The sequence below is a fragment of the Lipotes vexillifer genome, unplaced genomic scaffold (genome assembly GCF_000442215.2).
Source record: "Lipotes vexillifer unplaced genomic scaffold, Lipotes_vexillifer_v1.1 scaffold755, whole genome shotgun sequence".
Classification (NCBI taxonomy): Eukaryota; Metazoa; Chordata; class Mammalia; order Artiodactyla; family Lipotidae; genus Lipotes; species Lipotes vexillifer.
In genome coordinates, this window is record NW_006797755.1 from 1,976,121 (window position 1) to 1,994,839 (window position 18,719).

Below are 18,719 nucleotides of genomic sequence, written 5' to 3' on the forward strand. Positions count from 1 at the left end.
CTTAGCGTCTGGTGCCTGTCTCTGGTGTCCGTGCTGATAGCCGCGGCTCGTGCCTGTCTCTGGAGCTCGTTTAGGCGGTGCTCTGAATCACCTCTCCTCGTGCACCCCGAAACAATGGTCTCTTTCCTCTTCGGCAGCTCTAGACCTTTTTCCGGACTCCCTCCCGGCTAGCTGTGGCGCACTAGCCCCCTTCACGCTGTGTTCACGCAGCCAACCCCAGTCCTCTCCCTGGGATCAGACCTTCGAAGCCAGAGCCTCAGCTCCCACCCCCGCCCTCCCCGGCCGGTGAGCAGACGAGCCTCTCGGGCTGGTGAGGGCTGGTCGGCACCGATCCGCTGTGTGGGAATCTCTCTGCTTTGCCCTCCGCGCCCCTGTTGCTGCGCTTTCCTCCGTAGTTCCGAAGCTTCCCCCCACCTCCCCCCGTCTCCTCCAGTGAAGGGGCTTCCTAGTGCCAGAGGTTCAGGTCCTGTCCCTATTCTTTTGTCTCTGTTTTTTCTCTTTCCTTGTGCCCTACCCAGGTACGTGGGGAGTTTCTTGCATTTTGAGAAGTCTGAGGTCTTTTGCCAGCGTTCAGGTGTTCTGTAGGAGCTGTTCCACATGTAGATGTATTTCTGGTGTATTTGTGGGGAGGAAGGTGATCTCCGCGTCTTACTCCTCCGCCATCTTTCCACAACCCCCCTTGTGTTGTAATATTGATGAGTCCCAGCTCTGTCCTTTTACACTGCTGACAACATCTTACATTAAAAATCAGTTCAGAATCCATAGAATTCAGCTAAGCTGGTCTTAGTCAAGAACAAAACCCTCCGTTAATGAGCTGGGTGCAGGACTGGATCAGATTCCTACCCTGGGGGTAGTTCTGAAGTTCTGGTTATGGGCTTTCTAGATTTACCCATCCTGCTCATAAGGGAGTGGCAGTGCCTTTAGGAAGTTCTCACTAACCCACACACCACTCCTTCCAGCAGTGGAGTACTTTCTAACATCCATGCTGCTAATTAACTGAGCTGCTATTGCTGCAGCCCCCTCTGAGTAAGGTTCTGATTAGAGTCTTTCAAATGCTAACTCACCTCCCTGGTGTGTATTTTCCTGATTAGTGTACTTCCCTTGTTAATTTATTGCCCCTGGGGTATAGATTAAAACCAACCCGCATTTTAATCTGCGAAAATTGAAGTATTTTAATGTGAATTACAATATGTTATCTAATTGAATCCTTATAAGAAGCCTATGAAGCAGATTTATTTTCATCCCAGTTTCATAGGGGAAAAAACTGAGACTTAGAGCTAACCAAGGTCCACCAGTTAGCAAAGTCAAATCCATGATTCATCCCAAATCTGCATCTGAACCAAAAACCAGGTTCTTAATTGTTCAAATTAGAAGTGATTATTTAAGCTGTTTAATTAGTTCTGGTCCTTTACATGCTAATTTATTTGGCAATTTATGGAAAGACCAAAGTTACTGTTTAAAGCTAGTTTCCTCATTTTTGATGCTTTGGGCAGATGGAAAATAAGACAGTAAGGGGTTCATAAATTAGAGTCCTATACCCTTTCAAACTGTTATCAGAGACTTGGAGAGAACTCTTGGTTGTAGCCTTTGCCTATCAATGCTACTGACCAAAATAATAATAATAAGTTGCACATGTGTAGATTAGGCTGTGGGTATGTGTGAATCAAGTTAGGACATCAGGATTTCTGTATTTATTAAGAACTCCGTCTGGAACAATGAGGTGAGTCACAAGGTGTGAAGCCTAATTTAAGGTAACGTCAGGTGTGCTTTTGGGACAGTTGCTCTGTATATTAAAGTTGTTTAACATTAATGGGAAAGATGATCAGGTAATAGTTCTAGGCAGTAAACTACTGTAACATGTGATCTGTGATCTTCCTTTGCTTAGAATTAAAACCAGATCGACTTAAAGCACTTTCCTTCCTTTCTAGAATGCCGCGTCTTGAAGTCATCTTATTCTCGCTCCTCAGCTGTTAAGTATTCTGGATCCAAGAGCCCTGGGCCTTCTCGACGCAGCAAATCACCAGCTTCAGGTAAAGGGAAAGGAAATGGATAGTCACAAAAGGAACAGATCATTCTTCAGTTTTCTTTAATATGAATTAGTAGTCGTTCCCATCCTTGTATGCATCCAGGTTCCAGAATGACATATACATGACATGATTTTTAAATCCAGAAGTTTAAGTCTGTTTCTCAAAGTTATAATAAGTGTCCTAACACTTGGTTTTGTTCTGACACATTTTCTCAAGAACAATCTTATCTAGATTCTTCTGGTATTTATGTAGAAGTGTTTCACATTTTGACCACTGTGTGCTGCATTTTTAATTGTGTGCTATAGGATTGTGGATATTTTATCTTACTGGTTTAAAACATAAACTTACACGCCTAACAGCAATGTATTTACTTGATAAGTTTCCACAGGCTTTTCCACCATTGAGCAATTTAATAGGAGCAACGATTATTGTTAGAAAGTAGCACTGCTTATTTCAGAGTCAGAATTACCTCTAACTTTCTTTCAGATCTTGAGCCTATAGATTTGTCATCATTTTGACAGCTTTTGACATTTTTAAAGAATTAAAATATCCCCTAAATCTTTATATATTAATTCTGTAAGGCTCGCTTCTAGTAGTTATAATTTTGCTGATATCATTTCCCATTAAGGAAAGGATTGTGAAAAAACTGTGATTTTACATGTGGTAAATCTAGAATATGTGAAAGTAGTATTAATAAAAACTGTCTGAAGCATCAACCTTTTTATAAAATACCGAATTTGGGGGGTGTTGTACTTTGCTGCTGCTGCTGCTTCAGCACCTATCCCACTTTCTCTAGGTCGGGTTGTTTTGCCCTTTTTGTGTACACGTTTAGACCTGCTGAATAACCACTCTCCTTACTGTCTTCTTTGTTTATACTGAATGTGTCCAGTAAAGAGGGGTGGCCACTACTCCAGGGCCTACTCTACGGCCAAATCCCCAGGTGAGCCATGATTATTATGGCTTTGTCGCTCTGCTAGGTTTTTGTTTTCGTCTTTTGCCATATTTCTGTTTCCTTTTGCTCCATTTCCATGAATGCATCTGGCTTTTACCAGTGGACATCTGTGCAGTTATCAGGCGCTTCACAATGCTTCAGCCTCCCTTGTTAGAGAGCCAGTCATCCTCAGAAGGTTGCCAGGTGCCTGTCTGTGTGTAGTCACGGTACACAGTGATGGAGGAGACACAGCGCTTCAAGGGGTGTGTCTTCTAGTTAATTTGGGAGAATAGCCTGTTATTGAAAAAGGCTAAGGGTTGTTGGTAATATGAAAATGGCCATAGAAGCAATTATACTCTCCTCTCCTTCCTCCCCACCTTGGGGTTAATAGGCCCAACATCCTCTCTCTAAAATATCAGCGATATGAATATTTTTAACTGAATGCATCTCTCTGATGTTAAGCTTATTTCAAATGATATTGTGCTTTCTGTAAAGTATCTCACATGCAGGGAAAGCTAATATAACATGAAATTTGCGTAAATACACTTCACTGAGTTTACCACGTGGTAAATTAGACTTGTGTCAGGTTCTTAGCTTTTGTTTTGGTGATAGGTTTACAGATGCTTATCACGTAAGTAATATAAATAAAAGTGGGGAGAGTGGTTCAAGGATCAGGTATTAAAATTAATCTAATTTTGTCTGCCTGAGGTCTAAAGAGGGAAATTAACATATTGAACTAAAAGCATGTTTCATAGCCATACTTGTCTTGTAGACCAACTGCTTCATAACATAGTCTAATAAGTATATAAATCTTTTTAACTAGAATTTGGAATGCTTAGAAATTGATTTGAGAAAGTCTTAGGATTCCAGTACTCCAGATTTTCAACTGAGTCCATATTTGGGTTTGGGTTAATAAAGTTTATCTTAACTTATAAGTAAAAGTTGTGAGATGTAAATCGCGTTTCAGAGGGCAAATGGCTTCTTTATAAGAGATTAACTCAAAAGCATGTTCAGCACACACTGCAGTTATAGAAAATGGAGAGAGAGTTTTGTATTATAAAATGCCACAACACACAGAAGTATAACTCGCTTTTACGGACTGCTTTAGCTGTAGTATGCCTGTTACCATTTAGAACATTCCATGGGACTCACTGGAATTTCAAACAGAGCAAGTAACTTTGTAAATGTCTTATTGTACTTTTTCACTCTTGGGACAGAAGTGCTCCCATCAATGAAGTCTTCTGGCTGACAAAATTCCTCAACAAAACTCTAAATTTATCTAAATAGCTAAATGATATGTAATAAACACATAGAAATTAATCTGGGTGATACAAGTGGGTAAATAGTTACCACAATTTGCATCTTAAAAATTCTCACTTCAGATTTCTAGCTTGTGAATCTGTCGTAGTCCACCAGGATAAAAAATGTTCAGAGCAAACAAACAAGAAAGCCCCCAAGTTTGTTTCTTACCTTACAGTTGAGGGGAAGGATGGATAAGAGCCTTATTTTGGGAGAGAAAATTCAGGGTGTAGTGAAGGAGGGGAGCATTGCAGAGATGCTGGGCACTGTCCGTCCACCTTCCTGTTGGTAGCAGCAGTGTCGGGGGAGAGAGCACAGTGTGGCTGTGTCCCAGGCCCCACTTACCCTCCCAGAGACTGGAGAGATGTGCAAATAAATGGAGTTAAGAACTTCTCACTAGACAACAATTTTTTATAACCTTTCAAATGCTATCAGAAACTTAGAGGGCTATATATGGCTTAGTGTCTCTTTAGGATGGGAGTTATTTGAGGGTAACTGTGGACAGGTAGTTACTGATACCAGTTCAATCCCTGGCAGTGAGTTTTGTTAAGAAATTATGTTTAGGCAGGAGGTGTGTTTTTAGGGAAATTGGTCTGCCACAGGGCTTACCATTTGCAGGAACCAATTTTTCTTCTTTAGTCCCTTTTCTGTCACTGTTCCAAGGAAATCTTTGATATCAAAGTGGTTTCTGAATATCAGTGAAAGGTAACAGCCTTTGGTGAGTAGGAACTGGTGACCTGAACAGGTTGCTGTGTGGAATGAAGGAGAAATGGAGCCAAACTCAGTATCAGCTCACAGCAAGCTTACTAGTTCACTTCTCATAGTAATCTCTATTTTACATGAATTCCTACCACCAGTTCCCTTTAAAGAGAATTTTTAAAAGAAAGAGCATTAATTGAAGTGTAACTTTACTGAAAAATAATCAGGGCTGTTGAATACTCTTAAAAGTTTCTAATTAATTGTACAGTTACTTGTGTTGTACTTGTGCTCTAAATACCCACATACATTTGTTAAGAAAATCTAGATAACTGATAATGATTTATGAATGAGTGGTTTTAAACTAGAAAAATTCAAGTTTGGTAATTTAAAAATAACTGAAAAAATTTTTCATCTTTGCTGAATTTTTACAAGGAGCAATACAATAAACATACATGACTGATTCATCTAATCACACATACTTACAGATCCAGAATTCGGCCTCCATTCAAGGACTGGTGCTTACTTTTTTGAGTCACCTATTCAGGACCTTTATTTCTTCATTTTGCTTTTTATATTTATTAGCATCATTTAAAATAACAGTTGTCTCCTCCCTTGTATTAAAAAGAGTTTTTAAAAAGGAAATGGACTTTGCTTTTCTTTCCATAGAGACGAATGCCAGTTTTCATCTGCTTGGGGCAGAAGCATTGAAGATTAATGATAAAAGGGGTTAAAGCACTCCTTAGAAGAGGAATATATATATATATATATATATATATATATATATATATATAGATATATAGATATATTTCTGATTCACTTTACTGTACAGCAGAAACTAACACATTGTAAAGCAACTATACTCCACTAAAAATTAATTTAAAAAAAGTTCTACTGTATGCATAGCAGTTAGCATAGAACTGACAGAAAAGACGTTGCTGTTGCTGTTGTTATGGAGATTTTCATCTGAGTGAAAAACTGGAATAAAAGTTTATTAAGGGACTTTCAGTTCTCTGTTTTTTATTATTTATATATACACCAATACCAGATGTTAACTAATAGTTTTGTGAAATTACAGCCGAAGTGGATCCCATTCGTATAATTAGGAATAAGCCTGAGTAATACTGAGATGTGTGGCTAGCATTGTATAGTATAAAATCTGCAAACTAACCCTCCCCTTGAAACAGCCGTGCCCATACTCTTCCCTACCGAGTCTCTAAATTGAGCTTTTAACGTAGGAAGTGTATGGAAGTTTGGAGGAGGGTGTACAAAAAACCACCAAGACTTGCTAAATAATGGGTAAATTAAGTTGAGAAGACAAGAAAATGGAAGGAATTAGAAATAACTAGTCTAGATAATAAGAAATTGGCTTTCAAACAAATAAGTAGGTATTACAAGGAAAATGACCAGTAATTTTCTTTTTCCATTAAGGATATACTTAGAAAATGTGTTAGAATCATGGTGGAATTGATTTGGGAGAGCCACAAGAATGTCTTGGTTATTCAGGTTGGTGTATACTAAGACACTGGATATTGGAGTAGTTATAGGACAACCTTCAGAGTAGACCATTACAAATATAACAGCCATGCATTTCTCTACCCTTGATGGTAGGCAGGATATATGGACAAGTTGTTGCTCACATCTCTAACTCCATAACGTTTTATATATTTGTTTATGTCACTGTTGGAAAACTATTATTGAAAATAATTCTAGTTTCACTGCTTATTTGTCTGATACTTTGTCTGTAATGCAGTAAGACACATTATTTTTGCTTTTTGCTGATTTACCGTCTGCTTTGAGCTTTGAATGAATCGAAGCTCCATTGGAGCTATACTGGGCATATGCTTAGTGTTTTTACACAGTCTGGTGGTTCTGGGTTTTAATGATCTCTGTCTCCTTTGTTGTCTCGTGATCAGTTAATGGAACTCCCAGCAGCCAGCTTTCCACTCCTAAATCTACGAAATCCTCCAGTTCCTCTCCAACTAGCCCAGGAAGTTTCAGAGGATTAAAGGTATGAAATAGGATATGTGGCATATTTGTGTGATTTTGTTATTTTGAGGTGCATAGTTTAGTTAACTTGTTCAGAGGCTTGGGTGCAGTAACAAATCATAAAGGAAAGAGTTTAGGATTTGGAGCCAGGAAGACCTGGCTTTGAATCTTGTGTCCTTTTTCATCTTGTAATTTGGGCCAATTCACTTAATAACTCTTCTGAGCTCAAGTGTTCCCATCTCTTAAATGGGAATATAAAGTTGTGGTTAGGGTTGAACATAATGTGGTTTTATATAAATAAATAGCAGTTTTCCTATTATTATCAAAATGATTTACAATGGCAAAGCCTTAGAGAACACCATGATTCTTTTTTAAAATGTCATTTAAAATCATGATTTTAATATCGTTAACATAATTTGACTGTGTGAAAGTCTAAAACAGAGTGAAATTCTAGCATAATACTTAAATACACAAGTTAGTAACACAAGAAAAATATGTTCATTTTGGTGAAGAACTTAGGAATAAATCTTAGGTTTTGACGGTGGTGTCCTAAAAATATAAACAGTAACTTAGCATGATTAAGCAGTTGGTTTAATAGGCATTTTATCTAATAGAGAAGGAGAAGAATGAATGATGAGCGAAACCAAATTTGCAGGATTTCCACAAGTTTAATTTGATTTAGTAGCCCTCAATAATTTAAGTTTATAAGAGGAAATTTGCCCGGTAAAATAGCAGTACATGATTTTTCTTAAAGATTGAAAGTGTCCTTTTGTAGAAACAATCAAATTGTCTGTATGGTAAAGCACTTTAGGAAGATGGAAGTGTACACAGTGCCATGATGTACACGCGTATTAACTTTCATTCTCTTGGAGTGTTTAACATCGGAAGCACCTTCGTTAGGAATACATTCTTGAAAGTTGGTTGCCCCAACACTTCAGGTATCGTCCAAGTGGTTTTCTTTACTTTAAGGATGCTGAAAAACATTTTTCACTGATAGAGTGAAAGGTAAAAGCCCCAGCATGCCTGGTGAATGTGGGGTGGAAACCTGCTGGGCCGGCAGGGCGGTGGGCCTGAGGGTCCTCACTGCCTGCAGGGCTCTGTTCTCCACCTGACACTCAGGTGTGCTTGTCCTGTCCTGAGAATGTTGTATCTACCTCAGAGTGAACTGCATGGTTCTTGTCTGAGTGCCTGACTTCAAAAAGAGAAGTTTCTTCTCGAAAAGGACAGATCAGATTGTCTGTTTTTGTGCCTGCTTGCTTATGTATGTTGGCAGAATTTGGACTGAGACGAATAGCCTTTTTGGGAATGGGAACACATAAGCTCTCAGTAACCTCTACGTACTGGAAGTTCCTTATATTTATCAAAAGAACTGGCCATTTTCTGAAGTGCTAAATTGGCTTAGGTCAGTGTGTAATATGATTTCACTGGAATTTTTTTTTAAGATTTATTTATTATTATTTTTATTTATTTTGGGCTGTGTTGGGTCTTAGTTGTGGCACGCAGGGTGCACGAGCTTCTCTTTTCTAGTTGTGGCGCACAGGCTCCAGGGCGCATGGGCTGTGTAGTTGTGACACGTGGGCTTAGTTGCCCCGCGGCATGTGGGATCTTAGTTCCCTGACCAGGGATCGAACCCACATCCCCTGCGTTGTAAGGCGGATTCTTTACTGCTGGACCACCAGGGGAGTCCCTCAATGGAATTCTTAAATGTCAATCCCCCCAAAAAAGTTATATCCGTTAAAAATCACTGATGTAATTACGTTCGGCTTTTATTTCCCAACTTATTTTCTCCAGAATAGATTGGAGATGCTCTCTTTTTAATCCGGGTAACTTTCAAGAGAACTAGAGTTAAAGATCAGTTGATTCACCTCTTTTCCAGTTCCAGTTGTTTCATCCTTTGTTAAAACTAAAGCAAGTTGTTCCAAGTGCTGGTAATTGTCAACCTAGGGCACACCTAACCTAAGCTTTGCAGTGATCCACCTGCAAAGGTCACTTGTATTTCTCCCTCAGGCTGTTGCTGTAGGCAGGGCTGCTCTGATCCTTGACCTAGGACTGCGTGCGGCCATCCCAGAAGGTACCTTACCCAGGATCTTGGTCATTTCCCCCTTTTTTTTTGTTATCCATTGGTAACCTGGTCTCCCATCTTTCTTCCCAGTCCATCTTCAGCTCTCAGCCCAAGATTGTCCTTTTTTGTTGTTGCCACTGGCTCAATTGGTGCTGCTTAATGCTCTGAGTACAGACCCATTCCTTCATGTATGCGCACAGACTTGCAGGAGATCGCCCACAGATGCGCGAAGTCTGGAGTGAAGAGGCATGGGATTTTTAAAACATGCTAATAAGTTGTATTATTGCAGAGACATTAGATAAAATTGTTCTCACTATACTCGGTGTATCTTAATTATTAGAGAAACCCCAGCATTTAGCACACACAGTTCCGTGGCACGTGGTAAGTGCTCAAGGATCACTTATTGATGCAGAAATGAATGAAGAAAGTTAGGGAAATGCTGATTTCTGGTCAAGAGTGAAGATGAGATTACCAGTACGATACAGAGCAGTGGTTCTTCCATGACCTCCCACCCCTTCTTTTCTCCTCTACCACACCTGGGGCTTGGCTAACAGCTGTGAGACCTCCTCTTGAGTTTTCTTTTGATCATCTGTAAAATAAGGATGTTTGACCTTAGATAACTTCTAGAGTGCTAAGATTAGAGTTCTTTTAAGTTGCCCCAAAATCTGTCTCGGAAGCTGGGGAGTCTATTTCTCTTCCTCTCACTTTAAAGCTGACGCAGACTCACTGAATCTTACATTAAATATTCGCAGCTAAACAAGTCTCTGCCACACCCATCAGCTGTTTGGACACAAAGCTAAGTACCTCTAACCCCTGCCTGTTCCCAGGGGTCGTACTTCGTGGACATTTCATCTCATCACAGTTCCCCACAGTCCATGGTGTGTATTGTCCTTGGAATGAAAACCTGCCTTTTTGAAATACTGCAGCTTAGTTGTTCTCTTCACTGTACAAAATACCGTAATTTCGATGTCATTGTAGAGCTCTAGTCAGCATCTGTCCACGTTTGCATTCTTTTCTCTCTTCAGTGACACTACAAATGGAGAATTACAGATAATTACCATGTGTTAGTGCTATGCTTTTTCCTTCCCCTTCATTTAAAATAGCTTATTAAGATCATTTTAAGAGGAGATGTCTGACAACGGAGAGCTGTTTTTCATGGGCAGGAACCCTTTACCACTATTTATCCTACTTAGATGCTTTCATGGCTTTGGGGATAGTGTTTTTCCAGAGAATCAGGGAATTGACAAAAGCAAGCAAACCAAGCCAGGACAGTGTATGCAGGAGTTGGCACTCACATCACTCTGTATCCCAGGACACAGTTTTTGGCAGATGGCTTTTTTCCCTCTACTATCTGGGTTTTACTTACTAGGGAATTGAGCAAAATTAAGTCAAAGGTAAGCAGAATTTGATATCCTGTCACAGTTTTTCCCCCCTTTGTGCCAGTTTCTGGGAACCATTTTGTGTTTGGGTGGAGACACTGAAAGCCCTGAAAATGGAAATAGTGACGTTGTGGTGTTTAATCTCTGACTCAGAGCCTCGTTTTTGTTTGCTCCTTGAAGAAGACAGGAATTCAGAAGCAGCTCCCCCTCCTCCACAAAAAGCCCTCGTTGTTTTCTCGATAGTACTCTTGTGAAGAAGACAGCTCTGCTCCATTCATACCTGTTCATAGAAGGTCAAGCTCTCTAAGGGGCTGGACCAAAGGCAGGAGAAGCAGCAAAGCTTTCCTCAAATTGGGAATGTTTTTTTGCAAGGTGGGGTGTTAAGAAATAGTGTGGCAGGGCAGAAATAGAGACACAGATCTAGAGAACAAACGTATGGACACCGAGGGGGAAAAGTGGAGGCGGGTGGAGGTGGTGGTGTGATGAATTGGGAGATTGGGATTGACATGTATACACTCATGGGTATAAAATGGATGACTAATAAGAACCTGCTGTATAAAAAAATAAATAAAAGAAAATTAAAAAAAAAAATAGTGTGGCGACCAAGTAATTAAGGTTCTTTAAACCTGAAACCAGAAGATGTTAGCACAACTGAGAGTTAGTTGTCCCTCAATTATAACTCTTTGGTTTTGCTAGACAGTTACCTAAAACCGTAGAATGTGGAAACTGGAAGTGGCCTCAGCACTTTTAGTTTGTCTTCACTGTATAGATGGAGAATCTGAGGTGCACTCAAATCCCTCCCTCTGTTACAGTTTCTCATCTTGGGCTTTCTTTTATTATTATTTAAATTTTTTTTTTTTTTTTTTTTTGCTTTAAAACGAGTGTTATGCCATATCAAGTCAATGTTATTCTCTCACCATGTACTCTGTAAGAGGTGGGTGTGGGTGTTTATTTGGCCAGCATTTGAGTATATGCTAAAGTAGTATGATCAGTATTCACAGCAGCTTTTTAGGAAGTATGAGAAAAACATTGTACTGGTCATGACGGTGACATGGTATAGTCAGCTGCCTTTTAAGAGGTCCTGTCTGTTCAGTGTTAAGTGATTTTTAAAAATAATAACCTGTTTTCCTGACTAGCTTAAAGGTGGATTTGAGATGGTTTTGGATGCAGTTAGGTTATGCTATTTGGACGATAAATTCACCTTGACCTAAAAAAAAAAAAAGAATCTGAGGTGCAGAGATGTGAAGTGAGTGGCTCTAGGTCCCAGTGGCCAATTGGATCTCTGACCCATTCACAGTCTCCGTCTCTAACTTTTGACCTTCCCCCATCCCTGGTGGGCCTGCTTCAGTGACCCCAACACAGGCACCCCTTGGAAAAACTGTGCTGTGTAGGCCTTTTAGGAGGGTGAGTGCCTGGGTTTAGATACACACAGATGCTCTGAAGAAAACCGGGTTGTGAGACTGGGAAAGGAATAGGGAGAGGGGAGGATTGGGAAAAGGGAGAGGTGATCCTGGGGTAGGGGAGCAGGGAGAGGCTAGAGGAAGGGCGAGGAAGACAGAGAAGAACTGCTGCTGGCAGCTCTTCCTGGGAGACTTGGTGTAAGAGATTGTTCATCGTATCTAACGGGGATTCTTTTCAAGTGAAATGGTTACACTGTGTGACCAGCAGTTTTACTTTAGTGGGTCAGCTTTAGTAAAATGACAAAGTTCACAGTGGGTTAGGGTTATTGGGTTTGTTTGTTTGTTTGGGTTTTTTTAGAAGCCAGCAATGGAGCTGAGTATGGTCATGACTGGCACAGGTTGGAAACAGACTGTGTAGTCCTGCCCCAGCAGGTGCATGGGTACCTCGACCTGGGATAATGTCCCATAGCGGGCCTGAGATGGAGGCCACATTGTGAGCACACTGGCATGACTGGGATTTGCATGCAGAGTGCGCGCTCATAACCACTACTAGCCCCCAAAGACACAGTGAGAAAGCAGGGCAAGTCTGTTATACAGATGACTGGAACTACGTAGTCAGAGCAAAAATTAGTAAAATGAGTTGCTAGGGCTACCCACTGGGCTTCTTCCCTAGAACCTAGTGCTTAGGTATGAGAAGTTGGCTTTGCTTTTGTACAAGTTTGGGGAATCCGGCTTTTCTAAACGACAGGACCACTCGTGGTGATAGTCACGTGGGGAGGAGGTGTTTTTGCAGCTGTTTCCACCACTGTGGACCAGGCTACCCACCAAGCCAGGCAGACGGGGAGCCAAAGGCCTTGAGGTAAGGCCAGCTCATGCCAGGTTGTACTAGGCCTGTGTCAGGAAGAACTCTTGTTTATTCTCCTTACTTATTAAAATTTTCTGTGAATGTTCCAGTCTGTCCCAGTTAAGATAAGGGACCCATTTAGGCCATTTAGGCTGAAGGCAGAGATGGCACCCGCTGGTGTGCAGTTACATAGAAAGAGGGGCTCAGAGAAGGGAGAAGCCCAGAGGCCCCTGCTCTGAGATGGACACAAGGTGGTGCAGTGGTTCGGGGTGTGAGCTCGGAAACCGGAGTGTCTGGGTTTCATCTTGGCTACTCACTAGCTGTGTGGCCTTGGGCAACTCACATCACCGTTATCTATAAAAAAGGGGATTCCTAGGACCTACTGCACAGGGTTGAGATTAACTGATTAAATATAAAGAAAGGACTAAGAATAGCTTTGATATTCTATTATTCTATTGTTATTCTTTTATATTCTATTTGTATTACAGTAAGCATTGGGGTTTCTAGGTTCAGTTTTCACATGAGGGAAGTTTCACTTAGAAAAAAAAATGATATGCAGTAGTGTAGGAGAAGGAAAGAGAAAGTGAGAGAAGTCAGACTCCTCTCCTCTCTTATTACCTTCTCTGCTTTTCTGTTATGACTTTCCCTCCCAGCTCTACCCTTCGTCTTTGTTTTCCTGCCCTCTCTACATGTTCCAACCCTATTAGTAATCTATAGGTAATTCTGTTAGTAACAAGCTATCCCCAAATTTAGCATCTTAAAACAACAATAAAAAATTATTTTCCCACACAGTTCTTGTGGGTCAGGAATTCAGGAGCAGCTTAAGATCTTTCAAGAGGTTGTAGTCAATATGTATACCAGGGCTTCAGTCGCCCGAAGCTTGACTGGGAACGGACCATCCCCTCCCAAGGTGACTCACTCACTTGGTGGCAAGTTGTGCCGGCTCTTGGCAGGAGGCCTCAGTTCCTCACCACGTGGACCCCTCCACAAATTGGCTTCAGGATCCTCAGAATGTGGCGACTGCGTTTCCCCAGAGTGAGTGGTCTGAAAGAGAGTGCTGTGCAGAAGTTCCCCTTTCTATGACCTAGCCTCGCAAGTCAGACACCATCATTTCCATCATAGCTCAGTAGTCACAGACATCAGCCCGGTTAAGCGTGGGGAGAGACTACACGAGGGCATGGACATCAGGAGACGAGGCTCATGGGGACCATCTTGGAGGCTGGCTCCCACTCCCCTTCTCTCTGCTTTCATCTCACCCAGAGTTTCTTTCCTAGGCTGTCTCTGCTCCCTCAGTAGCTTGCTGTCCATTCTCCCTTTTGAGCACCACAAAAGTCTCTCTCCCCATCAATTTCATTGCTTTGTTCTCTTTCCAGTCCTTTTGTTCTCCAGACCGATCACTCCCCGTGCATTCTTTTCTCTCCCCTGCAAATCCTAGAATCCTACCACCACTGTTGTTTTCTTCTCTTAATCCCCCATCTTCCTGACCCTCCATTTTCTCCTTGACCTCAGCCCATGATCTCCTGTTTCCTCTGCCCAAGTTACTCTGAGTCCCTTCGATCTAGCTGATAACCTTCCCTTCAGGAATATTTACTGTGAGTAAATCACAGCATTTTCTTTGGGACAGATAGGCAATGAAGAGTACTAAATGTGTCATCAGCTGCCAGATGGATGAAGAAAGCATTTCCCTGAAATTTAATTCATCATCCATGTCCCAGTTTAAGACTTTCAAGGCTGTAGTAACTCAAGGCTTCAGAGTCAGGGGCACATCTGTGGACACTGGGGGATGAAATGTCTCATGTTTTGATGCTGAAGTGTATGCCCAGGGGCTGTCTACTGTGAGCATTCTTGTTGCTTGAAAGAAGAAAGAAAAAAGTACATTTGGAACATTATCCAACATCTTGAGATTATAAACTGTCTGATGTGCTGATATTTTGTCTGATGAATGTCTCCTGGGTCTGCTGGTGGTGAAAGATTTTCCAGATTTGTGAAGTGTGATGAAAGGGCTGGTAGTATCTCATACTGATTGGCAGAGCTAAAGTGTAACTCTTTGACCTTCTGAACTCAAAACTTCTTTTCGAAGCTGTGAAATGTAAATCCACAGTAGCTTCTGACCTTCAACATTTTCGCTTTTCCCTGGAGCTTTGGCTTTTCTTTGGTATTTAAAACTAGTTAATGGTCTTCAGTACGAAGAGACTGACCACTTATATACCTCCTTTATTACCTCAGAAATGCTGGGTGGTGACTTCATCTCTGAACATAATTGATTTTGTTGACAGAAACAAAAGCAAAAGAGGGACTAAGCAGTTTTGAAGACTTCAGTGCCCTAACAAAATAAATCATCACAATGACTCTCAGATTCTGTTTGAGGACAGTGATTTGTACATAGTAGTTGTTAAATAAAAAAGAAGCATTTGGGGGCTTCCCTGGTGGCGCAGTGGTTGAGAGTCCGCCTGCCGATGCAAGGGACACAGGTTTGTGCCCTGGTCCGGGAAGATCCCACATGCCGCAGAGCGGCTGGGCCCGTGAACCATGGCCCCTGAGCCTGCGCGTCCGGAGCCTGTGCTCCACAACGGGAGAGGCCGCAACAGTGAGAGGCCCGCGTACCGGGGAAAAAAAAAAAAAAGAGCATTTGGTGGGTAAATGGCTCACCTGGGTGGAAGCCCTTTTTTATGGGGGTGGAGGGAGAGTTTGCCAAGCAAATCAGTGTATAAATTGGATCAACTGTAAAAACTTTATTTGAATATAAGCAGCATATGTGTTTATCTTAAACGCCCCCTTATTCGTGAAAGTGGGTAATTAGACCTTCTTCTCGGTCACACATTAGAAAATTGGATGGCGATAATACTTAGAGGTTGTGGTAGTGAGCTGGCCTGTGCCAGTGACAGACAGTGATAGCCTCCATTGTTGGCACTGAAGAGACAGGCACCACCTCCCCCACCATGCAGGCATCCTAGAAATTGGTGGCACCTCACACTGAAATCATGTAGACATGTTTAGCAGGTACGTGTGGCCATACCACCTGTTGCTGAAAAATCCAGTAATCCAGTAAGCAAAATCCAATGCTTGAAAGGCTCACTCATAGGGATGTGATGAGATTCTGTGCTGGTTTTGGCACGCCATGTAGTCAACTGAGGTGGCAGCGATACTCAGAGGAACAGAAAGCCAAAGTCAGCAGGTTCCATACAGCTCCTTTTGTTACTGGGTCCAAGCTCGTACTGCTCACCACATGACAGGCTAATAAATTGAGAGAGGAGTTGTTGAGGCAAGGGATAGAGACTGTTCGGAAAGCCAGCAGACCGAGAAGATGGAGGACTAGTGTCCCAAAGAACCATCTTACCTGAGTTAGAATTCAGGCTTCTTTTATACTAAAAGGGGAGGAGCTGTGGTTGGTTGGCAAAAACTTCTTGGTGCCAGAATCCTTTGTTCTTGCAGCTGTCCACGTAGTTCAGGTCACAATGTTCCTCTCAACCTCCAACAAGACAAATGTTATTCTCTGTTCTGCAACTTTTTATCTCTATATGAATGGGAAAATGTTATATCTTTAAAGGTCAGAGCCTTGAGAATGGGCTGTCCTGTATATTTCAGGCTATAAGCAACATTCTTTTAGTTATTAACTTGTAGCAAAAGCAATAGAATATAAAGGTTAAAGTAAAAGAAACATCCAGTATGGAGTCAGGTTTGTTCTTCCCTATTAAATTTTCATGGACTTGAGCTGGCTACCGTCTCAAACCATGTACATGCACAGACAGTGGGTTCTGTTTACTGCTCTTCACCACTATGAACCAGTCACAAATCTCAAGCACCACTGATTTTACCAAATGAAACCAAGTGTAAGGTATGGCTACAGATAAGAATACTTTGTATGTTACTAACCCTTAGGTGCTGATTCAGATTAATTTTTCTCATGTCTCATTACTAATACTGAAGTATTTCGAAGTAAATTATCACAAATCCAATATTAAAGCGATAAAGCTTCTGTTTTTAAATGGATGCCTAATTTATACTGGTTTTCCTTCTAATTAATGGAACTGATTTTCTCATACTTTTGAAAAAAACACCACAAAAATGATAATGAGGCAAATCTATTTACAAGTAATACCTAGAATACTGATTTAAAGAAAAATCTTCGGTACATTTCAGAGGTCATCTTTTTAAAGAAAAATTTTTCTTAAGATTGCTTTATGTGAGGAAAGGCTGTGTATTTATTTATCGACTTGTATATTATTTGACTAAATTATAAGAATGTGATTATAGTTATGTACTCTGAAAGCATGTTCTAAATATACCCCAGTGAATATTTTGATCAGTGAGTCTGTTACAGGGTACAAGACTTCTTGAGGAGGTCATAGTGTGAAACTAGCCGAATAGCCTGGACTCTGCAGTCAGACCCAGGCTTAAATTCTGAATCCACATTTGCTGTGGCATTTGGGCAAGTTATATAACCTCTCCGAGCTTTGGTTTCTTCACAGATCGATGGAGATGATGATAATACCTAATTCATAAGATATAAAAGTACTCATTTTAGGACTTGGCACAAAGTAGGCATTCAGTAAACTGTAATGAGTTGCTTCTTTCCTTTTCTTACAAAGAGAACATTGTTCTTGGGCTATTGATGACTCGCAATGGCTAGACTACTGGATGAGTGACAGAGAGAACTTAAATTAAGATAGCTGGACGATTAATTACGATTACTGCCAGAAACTTCCTCCACAGAGGTTCTCAGCCTTAGCTACACATTAGACCTTCTGTGGAGCTTAAAAAAATATTGATGCCTGGGCCCTACACACAAGAATTCTTTAATCTGTGGTGCAGCCTGGAAATAGAATTTTTCAAATCTTCCCTCGTAATTCTAATGTACAGCCAAGGACAGAGAACCACTGCTTTGTAACAACCATACCCTGGGGTTTATTCTGTTCTAAGCGTTTAAAAGTGTAAGAATTATATTGGAGGAAAAGCTTTCCTAAGAAAGTTCTTGTAGATCAGGTATTTATTTGCCTGTGACCACATTTGGCCCAACGCCGGTTTTTCTCAATAAAGTTTTATTGGAACACAGCCATGCTCATTTGTTTCCATTTGGTCTATGGCTGTTTTCACGCTACAACAGCAGAGTTGAGTAGTTGTGACAAAGACCATGTATGACCCACAAAGGCTAAAATGACTCTCTGGCCCTTTACAGAAAATGTTTCTGACCCCTGCAGTAGGCCACTTAAAAATTGAATCGTAGTGCTCTTTTCCAAGATGCATTCGAGAAAGTCAACTCACTACGCAAGTATATCTGCTAGATTCTGTTCAAATGCTTCCTTTTATGAAAAACCAAAATGAAGTTGGGACTATTAAGTAGTTCTATTAAGTAGCATTAAGAGAACTATTTTTGCTACATTTTTTTGAGAATTGCCTACTTCTGAACAAAACTTCACAATTTTAGTATAGCACTTAACATTCTCTTTAAATTCTAAGTTTTGTAGAAATAGTAAGAAATTTAATGTAGGACACTTTGACTTAACTTCCTTACTAAAAATGTGGAAAGCTGGCATGTTAATGATTATCAAATGTACTTACTCAGCCCTGAATGCCCTTTTAAATGAAGCTAGTTGAGAGTACTGTATAGATTTTTTTGCTTGTTTTCAAGTCTTTTTTAAAAAGTTCTTAGCAGAAGTGGATTCTTGTGCATTTTCCTTCCTTGCATACTCATAAAAATGGAGCTGCTGCTGCCAGAGAGTAGGTAGGTGGTGGTGCAGTGGAGCAGGTCCCAGAGAATGTGCTCGGCAATGTCTTCAGTCTTTTTAATCACTTTCCTTCCTTCACTCACCAGGAAATATGTCCCCTCTGCTCCCCACCCCTAAACATCATCACATCTTTTTGAACCAGTTAGTAATTATGGAAGATATCTTGAAAGAACCCAGTTGCTGCCATCCGTTTATGCTTTATTGAGGAGCAGCTCACCCAAATGCAGCATCTAGGCACAGTCTTCATGCTGTCTCAGCATCCTGGTTGCTGATGGAAGCATGAAAGCTCATTAGAATTTTAAGAGATTAAAAAAAAAAAATGTTTAGTTGAACAATAGAAATGGGACAGGTTTTAATCAGGAATGC

General features: G+C 40.9%; 1 protein-coding gene across 1 annotated transcript in view; it reads left to right on the forward strand.

The window, feature by feature from the left end:
* The window catches only part of DCLK2 (doublecortin like kinase 2), a 161,977-nt gene that overhangs the window by 104,095 nt on the left and 39,163 nt on the right, over positions 1-18,719 (forward strand). The window contains exons 4-5 of the mRNA XM_007469899.1: positions 1,929-2,030; positions 6,870-6,964. Coding sequence (XP_007469961.1) covers positions 1,929-2,030; positions 6,870-6,964 — 197 coding nt within the window. The remainder of the gene's footprint in view (positions 1-1,928; positions 2,031-6,869; positions 6,965-18,719) is intronic.